We start from the raw sequence: 12451 nt of genomic DNA on the forward strand, positions 1-12451 counted from the left end.
TCTGAATCTGCGCGTGGCCATCTGTTGTCTCCAGTCGTTGTTGGCTGAGCCGACGACTATAGTTCTCTGGCGAGAACGCGCTTCGCCCACTTCTAGCCGAGACCTAAAAACTATCCCTTCTTGGCAAAACCTCCTACAATTTAAATTCAGAACCTACCGTCTGAAACCCGCTTACATGAAATCAATCCTAGCAAGCTTATCTGGCATTTGCCCCAAGATAAGGTCAGCATTATCCGACCAACCTTAAAAAGATCAAAAACAATTTCCCATATGCTGGAATTCTTGCCTCCGGGTGTTTTTTTTTTCTTTAATTCTTTTTATTAAGGCAAAGTCACAACATAACACAGGTGGAGAGCATCAGCATGATACACAGCAGTATTTAGTCGTACCAATAAAGAAACAAAGAAAAAGTGTCGACTTACATGTGTTGCATTTCTACAATAGACTGGTTATTGCATCAGCAATTTGAGTGGATCGTCAACAGGGGCTATCATAGGGGGCTCACAAATGTACCCTCTGTACTCATTCCAGGCGGACCACACCTCGCACCACTTGCGGGGACACCCTCTCGCTGTGTACACAGTTTTCTCCTGCAGCATGCACCTGTCCATATCGGTCTTCCAAGAGGAGAGTTTCGGCGGCGACGTCGCCCCCCACAATTGGCGATGTTCCTCTTATCTACGGTGAAGCCCAACGTCGCCCACAACCTTCCTCGGGGAGAGAGGTCAGTCGGCTCACAGATATTGAGCAAGCTTTTCTTTGGCTCAACTAGGAGCTCCACCTCCCACGTCTCGCGCATACACTGATGTATGCGACGCCAGTATGTTTGAATCAGCGGGCAGTCCCATAGGATGTGGAAGAATGTACCCAAATATCCGCATCCCCTTCTACGAAGCCCGTCTGCACTACGACCCATGAGCTGTAACCGGGTCCCCGAAATATAGACCCGATGCAGTATCTTGAGTTGAATCAACCGGAGGCGCGAGGAAATGGCATCCTCCTTGGGGGAGGCGAGCGCGTAGCTCCATTCCTCCTCATCGATCAGCAAGCCGTCTTGCTCCCATTTCGCTTTAAGGCCTAGCAGAAGATCGGGGGAGTTGCATACTAGCTTTTTGTATGTTAGGGAGATGGCATGCTCCGGCAGGTGGCCATCCAGCAACCTGTCCTCCAACGGAGAGGAGTCAGGGGGCACAGTCCCCGGTGGGATGTTTGCCTGGAGGGAGTGATGGATCTGTAGGTAACGAAAATATTCCGAGTTCGTGTGATTGTTGGAGAGAGGCAAAGGAGACTACCCCTTCCTGGCCCCATAGATCCTGGATATGGGATATTCCTATGAGGTCCCAGTTCCGGAATCCCTTGGTATTGCCCAGGTTTCCCAGTCTCTGCGACACCTGCAGTGGGGTGGCTCCAGTAAGCATGTTCGCCCAACCCAGCTTTCGCTGGACCAGGTGCCATAACTGCACCGTGTGTAGGGTGGGACCAGTGAGTGGAAATCTACCGGGCCTGGAATACAGTGCCGCCTCGAAGTTCCCCCCGGAAGGAGCCAGCGGTCTATACCGTACCCCGGATCGTTGCCATCAGAATAAGTGCCGTGGTTTACCGCCACGAGCTGCGCAGCCCAGTAGTATTTACGGATGTCAGGGAGGGCAATACCACCGTCATACCACCCCCTAGTAGGTTTCCCCAGGGAAATACGACGGGCGCCCTGCCATAGCAGTTCTCTCAACAGAGTTTCAATGCGCGCAAAGTAGGAGTTGGGCACGAGATCAGGGCAATTTTGCAGGGCGTAAAGGAATCTGGGCAGCGCCATCATCTTAAATAGGGACGCTCTGCCAAGCAGAGACAGCGGGAGCCTGCGCCAGGAGGAGGAATCTCTTCTAAACTGCTGTAAGGGCGGTAGGAGATTTCTCTCGTATCGAAGGGTGCGGTCCATAGAGATAAATATCCCCAGTTATCGGAACCCGTCAGAGGCTATTGTGATCGGGCAGTTGTCAGGCAGTCTCGGAGGGTCTCCATGGAGGACATAGATCACCGATTTGTCCCAATTGATCCTATAGCCAGAGTTGCGTCCAAAGCTAGCAAAGACGTCCATGGCAACAATTAGGGACTGGCGAGGCCTAGAGAGATAAAGCAGGATATCATCTGCGTAGAGCGATATCTTGTCCTCCCAGCCCACAGTCCACCGAAGCCCTTGTACTGAAATATCCTGCCTGATCCAGGCTGCCAGCGGTTCGAGCGAGAGGGCGAAAAGGAGGGGAGACAGGGGGCAGCCCTGTCTCGTGCCCCACCCCAAAGCAAAAACCTCCGAGACCTTGTTGTTGACCGCCACCTGTGCCAAGGGTTCGGTGTAGAGGAGACGCACCCAGGCTATGAATCCGGGCCCGAAGCCCAGCTTACGGAGCACCGCCATCATATAGGACCTTTCAAGGGTGTCGAAGGCCATCGCGGCGTCGAGGGACACCACGACTGCATCCTGCTGGAGAGTGTGGCAGAGCCCCAGCACTCCATGGAGGCGGCGTAGGTTAAGTGCCGTATTTCGGCATGAACCCCGACTGGTCAGGGTGGACCAGCGTGGGGAGGACGGGTTTGAGTCGGTTGGCCAGAACCTTGGCTAGTATCTTTGGCTCCGCGTTTAGGAGGGAGATGGGCCTGTAGGAGGTGCACAAGTCTCCTGGCTTCCCGTCTTTAAGTATTGTGACGATTGTGGCAATACGTTGGTCGCGTGGCAAAAGGCCCCTCTCCTTACTGTCTTCAAACATCGTTCTGAGGTGGGGGCTGATGCCTTCAGGCTGTGCTTCCGGGTGGTTTTAATACCTTGACCTCCATAAGGATTGTGCAAAACAAGGGGTGCGAGACAGCTGATTTACCATTCACAAGCTCATGTCCTGCCTAAATTGTACTTTTGATAGGGTTTCCCGATTAGCAGACTTTACCTTCACTTCCCACTTGCGGCAAGGAATTAATAATGTTTACTGCTGATTCTGAAAAAGGGTTGTGAATGCTCTCCAACATTAACGAGTCTCAGCATGCAAGGATGATACGTGAGCCTAGGGCTCGGGATTGCCTAAAGAATTGGTCAGCCTTTGGCAAAGGTCCCATGACAGAATAGCAAGCCCAGAAATCCTTCAGGTTCCCGAATGCAGAAGGCCTAGATGAGGTGTACCTGATGCGCTTATGAGGATCTCATTCCGAGCAAGAAGGAGGCAATCTCAAGAGTTGTGAAGAAGTCCTAGCTACCATCCTTTAGTTGATTATAGAGAAGATGTTAGCACTAGAGACGCCAAGTCTCCCAGGTGGCATTTGGAAAGGCTGGTAGGTGTAGCTCACTCCTGAAATCCAGGATTGGAGTAACTCAGCTGTAACCTGAATCAAAGCTTTGGCCTCTGTTTCCAAAAATCCAGCATCTATGCATTTAGCCATGATGCAATGACCCTGCAGCAGGGTCCCCAGCAGCCTCTCTAAGAACTTACCATCCAGTTGCCATGCGCTGCCACTGCCATCCCACAGCCATGTTGATTTCTACTCTGCTCTATTTTATTTGATAGTTTTGGAGGCAGTTGATGGGCCCAGAAGTATCAGGAGGCAGAGGTCATCTTTGTCCTTCTTAAGTGGAGAAATGTGGCTCACTGGTTAGAGGCGGCAGACCCGTAAGCAGAGGACGGCCCGGGACCAGGGTTCGATTCCCGACGCGGCAGGGTCGTGGACCAGGGTCAGCGGACTCGATAATTCTCGCCTCGGTGCCTACTCTAGTCAGAGACCACACTCGGCAACTCTAGGCATCAGCTTGCCTCATCTTCACAACGGCCCCCCCAGACCGCCGGGGATGCTTGGTCGCACCTTAGAGATACCCATCAGGGACCATCTCTCAGGGTGAGCCAGGACGGGTTCCCCAGCGGTCGAAGCGTGGAGATACTCCTCCGGGAGTCGATTCCTAGCGCTATATAAACCCGCAATTAAATTAAATTAAGGAGGGCACATCTTTGACTTGTAAGTTGGCTATTTCAGTGCCGCAGCAAGATGAGAATTGGGTTTTTGTTGATGTGATCTGACGATTGTGTGTAGATTGCCTTTTCAATTATCGTTACAACGAAGGGTTAAGGGATGATAGTTGGCAAGGTCATCTGGTCAAGGATGGGTTTTGTAAGTGTGGCCTATAAGATGTGGCCCAACTTGAGGGTTTCCTAGAAGAATCCTTGGGATACAGAGGCATTGACGATGGTGAGCAAGGGTGAGGGTGCTCTTCCGAAGAGGCTTTGATGTAGAATTGTAGTAAGGCATATTTCTTTGTAAGTAGTCACTTTTAGGGATTTGAATTTTGTGGCATAAATTCTACTTTCACCTAGTACTGCACAAAATACTGGTCCAGGGGCCTACATAGACGTTAAACAGTGAGCAAAAGACTGATGATTCTGAAATGGTGGTTGAGGACGATGCCAGAGACCCAATATGTATTTGTTAGCTGCACTTGAAAAGAAAGGTTTAGATCCACTCAATATCAAGCCCGACACAGGTTCTTTTACATTTCCCAGCAGAATGGCCTGGTATACTTTGATGAATGTGGCAGAGATGTCAAGCATTATCAGGACATATATATTGTCTCTTCCTCCAGGGAGAGGAGCTCATCTAGATTCAGAGCCCCTCAAGGAGAAGATGATTCCACTCAATGTATTCTTGAAGTTGTTAAGGAATTTTCCTGGCCTAGATTAGGTTAGAGATTAGAGATCAGCTAGTATCCAGGATTGGTGTGCCTAGATTAGGCTAGAGATCAGCTGATATCCAGCATCTGTGGGTCTAAAGTAATTTAGATATATCCTATCTAGTATCTTGGGGTCTGTTTAATCGATCCACGAGAGGCATGGTACTGAGACGTCATAGGACAGAAGATAGCTCCATGTAGATAGAAAGGCGTTTACCAATGGTTGAAATGTCCTATGTAAGTGACTGAAGAAATTGTCTTATGCATTAAGTCAGGCAAACCTCCATTGCTGTTAGTCATTTTTGCCTTGTGCGCCTCTCTTGAGACATTCTTCGACTCCAGTGTTTGAATGTGATGAAAAAAGAATATGCAAAGGAGTTGTGGTGGTAGACTTGACATGAGGATTCTGGGTTGAAGATGGGATTGTAGATTTTTATTATATTGTACTTGTGAAAAAACTGGCCCTCACAGTGTAGCTAGAAAGGCCAGGGAAATAAATATATATATATATATATATATATATATATATATATATACGTATATATATATATATATATTCTCCCTAACAAACGTTTTGGCAAAGTTCCTTTTTCAATGTCGAAAAAGGCACTTTTCTGAAACACATGTGTTAGGTTGTGCACAAATCATCCATAAAAAGGATAATTCTTCCCCGCGAGTGCTGCTCATAACTTTTTTGGAGCTGAATATTATGTGTAAGCCCGCACACGACACAGCATCCGCTTGCGAGTGCTGAAGCAAAGGGGACTCTTGAGCGCTGATATATAAAAAAAAACAAACAAAGATTACAGGGACGTTATACTTAGGAAATAGTCATTAAAAAAGTTAGAAATTCACAGATTTCGCTCATACAAAACCATAGAAATTCAGCAGTTTTATTTACCTCAGCTAACTATAACTTTCGCCCCCGCAATGCACTGCCTATGACCTCACATATTACATTACTCCCCGGGTTTGTTTTTCGTAATAAAAAAAAATTACCTGTGTGGGGAGGCTCGAGCCCCCCTACACCGCCACCAGCTCTAGATATTCAAAATAGGGGGGGTCCGTGAGGGACCCCCCAGCCCCAGGGACCACCACCTCCCCGGTGCTTTGGAAATGGTGGGAGGGGGGCCGTGCGCCCCCCCTCCTGGAGCCCTTGATGGCCTTGGGGACCGCCACCCCCCCGGGGCCGGCTCCTGCAGTGTCACGGGGTGCCCACCCCGGGACACTGTAGTTTGCTACCCACTTATTCTCCCATCGACCTTTAGATATACATATGTAAAACATATTTAATTTTCAGAAAAACAAACATTCACTGGATGATGTCATCAGTGATGTAATTTTGAGATGTCATCAGTGATGTTAATGAGTGATGTCACTGACCATGTCATGAGTGATGTAATATGTGACGTCATCAGCAGTCCATTGCGGGCGAGCAAGTTATAGTTATAGTTAGCTGAACTAACTATAACGGTGGAATTTCAATGGTTTTGTGCGAGTGAACTGTCCAGCTAACTATAACACCCCTGGAACCTATGGTTTTTTCAGTGAATTTCTAAGATTTTTAAATGCTAATTCCTAACTATAACGTGCCTGAAACCTATGTTTTTTTCAGTGAATGTGTATATATATATACGATCTGGCAATGATCTAGCGTGTGACCAGGTCTAATTATCTCTGTGGTGTCATTGGTACTTCAGTGTCATTTTACAAATGAATGCGCTGGTTTCATTCACTGGTCCCAGGAATTTGAGGCAGCACTAGCGTTCTGTACGGACATGGCAGTAACCAGGTATCCTTCGGAGACACAGCCCAATATCGTGGGGCGGAAGAACTCTAATGAGCTCATAATAACCACCGGGACAATGGACAGTCACTAATGAACACTAAGAATACGAGCGGCAGCTGTATTTTAAATATTTTTGTAATTATTTTGTATATTTAGGCAACACTGGATGTTAGTTTGGCTCATCTGTTTAAATGCCCCCAGGTGTCCCACGGAGCCGTGTTTTAATTACTGAGCATCCTATATTGTACATTTTCTTGCTTTTCTAGTTCACTTTGCAACTTTTTAAAAACTGTCCATTTCATACTAGTATTATGCTTCTCATTTACATTAGTATTAACGAAGAGCTTGAGGAAGTGCTAGCTTGCTGTATTGAAACTGAAGTAGGAACCTTTACCTTAAAGTATGTCTTGTATGTCTTCTTAAGGGGCTAGTCGGATGGGCTATTTAACCTATGAGGTATGCAGAGTCAAACTAGATTGACAAAGGCCTCCTGAAGGCTGAAACGCGCGTCTCTCCTTGTGCTCGTGATTGAGGGCATTCTGCATCATGAAATAAATGCCGAATCCGAAGCCACTTTGTGTCCGTGCCTGCTTTCCATGGAGGTTCTATGGCAGTTGGGTGGTTTGTTCATATATATATATATATATATATATATATATATATATATATATATATATATATATATATATCTATATCTGTCCTTAGTTTGGTTGGAAGTCTCATTGGTGAGGTTTTAAGACATGTTTAATAAAACAAAAGTATAAAATAATGATGCTATAATGTGGAAAAGTATTATTCTGTAGTAAAATAACATGTGACTAGGTTTGTATACCTAAATACTATTGTATCTGTGACCCTAAATGTATACCCTAGTAGCCTACCATATCCTTCTAATTACTGGGATAAGATTATGTGGGGGCACCCTATGAGTATTTGAAATTAGCTGCCGCGTATGGGCATTCTAGCTGAATAGGGAATCATTTCCCCACATGTTAAATACCTACAGAAAAGATTATGCTAGCGCTAAAAGGGTCTACTGCTCTTGTGCCGTTAACCAAATAAACATGCTTGATTGCCCTTTGTTCAAATGAATCAAGCTTTCGAGTTACATTTTAGATGATATTATCAAGCTTACCTTGGTACTTATTAGGAGTACCACTTGTCTGTTGACCAACATGCGTTCCACAAGAGCATCTTGGTTGACAACAGCAGTTAGAGTATTTTGATTTGGATAAGCTAAGCCTAAATCATTTCCGTTTAGTTTGTTTATACAACAAATAGCCTGCAGTTGAGTTACAAAATAATCCATAGAAGTGTTCCTTGGAATGTGATTTATGGCACACTCGAGAAAAAAGAAACCTTCTTTGAGTATTGGCTACATAGTTATGCTGACATGACTGACATAAATTGTCTCCAGTTATTCACTGCCAGGTCTGAGATTAATGCAGTTGAATGTTAGTTGAGCAGTTAACTGACATAAATTATACTGGGTAAATTATACTTGGGGCTCCCTGTTTTATGATACTTATGTTTTGGACATTGCCGTCTGTATTTATCCATATTTATTTCTTGCTATTTTTTTCTGTATGTATCCATATTTATTTTGGGGTTCATGAAAAAATGAATCTGAAATTAGTATATTTTGACATGTATTTGACCGATAAATATGCAATCATGCGTCAACGACTGGCAGGTTTCAGGCATATAAACACACTCCGATGATAAAATATGCTCATATAAGAAAACATGCACTTTTAATATCAAAGTTGTGCATATCTATTGCTGTTTGAAGCTCTTTATTTTGTTAACCCCCTTACCTTTCGATCGATGGAGCTCTTGGCCTGGAAGACATTGTTGACAGCATTTAGAATCACTCACAAAACAACCCAATTTTCGTTTTTATCCACATTTAAAAATAAATACAGACAGGAAAATAAATGGTTTTCTGTTTGTATTTATCAGTAAAAATCTATATAGACGGACAGCAGGGAGCCCTAATTATCCTGTATAATCTACAGGGAAAATAGTTTTACATTGCATCTCAGATGGTGTACATTGGAAATAATGAGAAACATGTGCCGTTCAGAGTGGAGTCTTCAGGTTTCTCTTGGGTAGCTGAAAGGTCCCCTGACCTGGGTTGCTCTTCGCTACTTGTAAAGCAGTGTTGGACACCCCTGCTTTAATATGCCTTTGGGTAGCATTCGAAATAGTCGTAGAAGTAATACTTCAGTCTCTCAATCCAACATACGCTTTCCACTGACTGTAAAACAAAATTTGTCATCACACCGTGACGGCATCATAGAGAATGTGTTCCTGCACTTGCTTCTGTCCATCTAACGCAAGTCAGAAATCAGCAGATGATGGTTTTGAGGCCATGGATCTCCAATGGCGTACTATTATTTTCGTATTTCAAAAGTGACTATGGAATATCAAAGTCTAGCAAGGAAGTAGGATGCTGAAGGTTTCGCCAGAAAATCCTTTTTGTTTTCCACAAACTTTCTGAGCCAACAACTTATTGATCTTCACTGAGTAAACTGATGTTGTGTAGGGTTTTTCTGCTTTCAGACTGTACTCGCCTTTCAATCGGGGATCTGCCTCCTTTAAAGATGTGGAGCAGAGTGAGACTGCGACAGAGTCCAGCTGAGACATGCATGGAGGAGCTGAGATCCCAGCGGCGGGAAAAAGAGATGGGTAGGTTTGATATGACATACACTTCTTTTCACTTATTGGCATATGAAAGACATGGCAACTCAAATGACTGAGTCAACAAAACATATTGCCTAAAAGTATTTTATTCTCTAGCAATCAGAAGAACTTTTTACAGTGATAGGACCCTCTTTCCTGGAGTACAAGTGAGATTAGAGACCTGGTCCAATGTCTATGGACGGCTGTATGAATGTGTTCTTGCAAATTCCTTAGGTGCCTCAGCTAATGTTCGAAGACACTTTGAGGGACTTCATTGACACCTTGAATTTCAGAGCGGATGTCCACAGTGTGTATGGTATGGTATGGGATGAGTGATGTATATGAACATACACGCAAGTGGAAAGGGCAAGTATGAAAGAATAGAGACGCTTTGAGTATGTATAGTAGACAGTGTTGTAAGAAGCTGCTGAGCTGGAAGATCGACAGAGCTGGGCTTCTGCCCTCAGGTATGATGCAGAAGGTGGGTTTGATTCCTCCTGTAGGTGCTACCTTTCCAGGACGAGGGAATATGACCCCCTGGAATCCATGAGCTTGAAGGGTAAGAGTTTGGTTGTCTTGTCCAATCAGTGACTAGCTTATCTTAGAAATGTCTTTGTCCTGTGCCATTCTTGTGGTATGGGGGGAAGCATTGCGGACACACACTTCCCTACCTCACCGTATTGGGAAATGCTTGGAAATTATCCCAAGACCTTGAGGGAGGTTGAGGAGAATATGCTTGTGTGCACCTTCTTGACATTTATGTTTGGCCTGGAGGTGAAGTGGGAAGTAAGGAAAAGGGCAACCACATGTCAATCCAGCCTTTGTGCACAGCTAGAGAAGGATTCCCTTTTGGTGGTTGAAAGAAGCAACACCTTGCCTTTTGGTCAGGCTGAGAATGATTTCATTTTTGGCACCTGGCCCACGGGCAATGTAGGCCCATTTTCAAACCCCCTCATACCTTGGAAAGCCAGAGGGGCTGAAGTTAAGGTCGTGTTTTTTTAATGAAAATCTCTCCCTGGCTGTCTGGGAGAAAAGCACCAAAGTTGTGTGGCCTAAAGGACTGCCGAATTTTGCATTACTTATTGTGCTGCAACTCATGCATTTTTTTGTTTATTCCTGGGAGATTTAAAGCCTTTTGTTTATGGAAAACGATTATGCTGCATCATAATTCCATTCAAATAAAGAAGAAACATGATGGCTACCCTCGCAAATCTTTCAGAGGCTTAAAGCCAATCACATGGCTTCCTTTTTTTTCCTTTTTGTGACCATCACTTTTATTCCGATTGGAAGCATCAGACAATAAAGGGAATTTTTTTTCTTATCTTCACAAGGAGAGAATCGGATTTAGTAGTTTATACATGCACAATGAACAACTTCATTTTTAGATTTTTCTCCTTAACTCCAGAATGAAAATTCTCAAACGCTGGGAAAGGCATCAAACCGAGTCAATCACAACATGCCAACCATGTTTCATGCCCTTTTCTGTTTTTGCTGAAAAGCGTAATTTCCTATGCGTCTGCATAGGAAATGGTATTTGTGAAACTCAGTGAGTGCTCTGATGTTTGGTACAGTTTGGTAAAATAGGGCATAAATTGGAAGCAGTGCAAAAATGCCCTTTCTTCTGGAACTTCACTTTCAACCGTAACTAAAATGTACGTGAGGCAGGGAAACATCATTTACCACGAAGGCATTACCACTACTAACGTTTACCACGTGACACTTACCACGCAGGGTGCCTTCCACGCAGGGTGCCTTCCACGACGTCTTTACCACGGGCTGTGGGGGAGACGTGGTTTTCCTTCAAGTCGTTCTGCGTGGGCTTGGGGGGCAGAGGGGGGGGGGGCTCGGAGGGGGGCTGGGGGGGGTCTCCCCCCCCAAAAATAACAAGCAGGTTACTTTAAAAAAAAAAACGAACATACATTTAAAAGAAAAAGGAAAGAGCCTCCCCCAAAGACGTGCCGTGTACGTCAAAAAAGCAGTCCTTTTTTTATTTTGGTATACGTGTTTTGACGCTTGTTTCAATGGAGGATGGAAGTAAGGGCTCGTAGAGAAAGACGTGCAGGTAAGACGTTTCTAGGCGTAGTAAAATCCTACGTTGTAAATACCAGCGTGGTAAAGCCACTTGCGATGTAAAATTCGCGTGGTAAAGCCATGCGTGGTAATTGAAATCGTGGTATAATCATATATTCCGTGAGGCATTTTACGGTTGGAGGCTTGGATTGTTAACGTCTCAACTCAATGTCATAAAAAAGACGTTTCGTCTCAAATTCTTAGCAGTCATGTCTTTAGCCATTCATTACTTAAGCAAAACTATTTATTAACGTTACTGAACCTTTAGTATCGGTGTTAAAAACTATTTTTGGTTGCAAGGTTTCAATTATGCATAATTCTGGTGAACATTACATTATTGGTCACGTCATAAAGCATGTCTCCAGGGATGCCATCGATTATAACGTGTTTGATGGTGTTATGTCATGTAAGATAGTATGTGCTGTGTCATGACTTATGTCTTTGAAAGGGTAACATTTGTGTATCATTTATTGTGTATTGCATGTATTTTGTGTAGAGGGTGGCCAAATAGGCCACGCCCTGCATGCAGACTTCATACCCGGGTATCCATCAGCTGAACAAAATCTAAGGGTGACCTCAGTGGTCCCTGGGTAGCATGGTGTGGCCAATCGCAATTCGTTGTAGGCAGTCATTCCCAGACAATAATCAGAAGGGTATACACTTTCTGCTGTCTTTCTACATGGATTTACACATGTTACTTTAATTAATTAATTAATGGGGGGTGAAGGCATGTGTGCCTCAGTCAGATCTGGGAAAGAGCGAAATATGTTAAGCTCCTGCATTTATGAGTATTTAAGCAGTGGTGTAACATTAGTCATACGGTGTGGAGGGGCCCACTGGCTCCACGAGGCTGCCTTAAGCACTGTGGTTGGGTGGTGGGCCTCTGCCTGAGAGCTCCTGACTGGGTGTGGGAGTGGGTTGAGTGCACTCCTTGTACTTTGCAGGAGGCCCCTTAAGTTTTGTTGCGCCACTGTCTCAATCTAAGAAGTACTAACTATTTCTACCATAGGAAGGATCTTGTTTCAAAAGTCAGTGCGTAACGCAAGTGTGGATACCACTCATCATCCCATGCAGTCTGTTCTCTGTTCAGGATGTTTTAGACTGTGTTAAATGTGCAAAAGTTTCACTCTGAATGCTTCACCCATGTAATTCTAAGGGATTTTGTTACACATCTTATCCTTTTGAAACCATAGCAAATGTAATATTAGACG

The 12451-nt window shown here is 44.7% G+C and overlaps 1 protein-coding gene across 3 annotated transcripts in view; it reads left to right on the forward strand.

Moving 5' to 3' along the window:
- TMCO6 (transmembrane and coiled-coil domains 6) overlaps window positions 1-12451 on the forward strand; it is a 197664-nt gene that overhangs the window by 6437 nt on the left and 178776 nt on the right. For all 3 annotated transcript variants that reach the window (XM_078653435.1, XM_078653437.1, XM_078653436.1), the window contains exon 2: window positions 9051-9176. In XM_078653435.1, coding sequence (XP_078509561.1) covers window positions 9092-9176 — 85 coding nt within the window. In that variant the 5' untranslated portion in view covers window positions 9051-9091. The remainder of the gene's footprint in view (window positions 1-9050; window positions 9177-12451) is intronic.

Source organism: Lissotriton helveticus, chromosome 7 (genome assembly GCF_964261635.1).
Source record: "Lissotriton helveticus chromosome 7, aLisHel1.1, whole genome shotgun sequence".
NCBI lineage: Eukaryota > Metazoa > Chordata > Amphibia > Caudata > Salamandridae > Lissotriton > Lissotriton helveticus.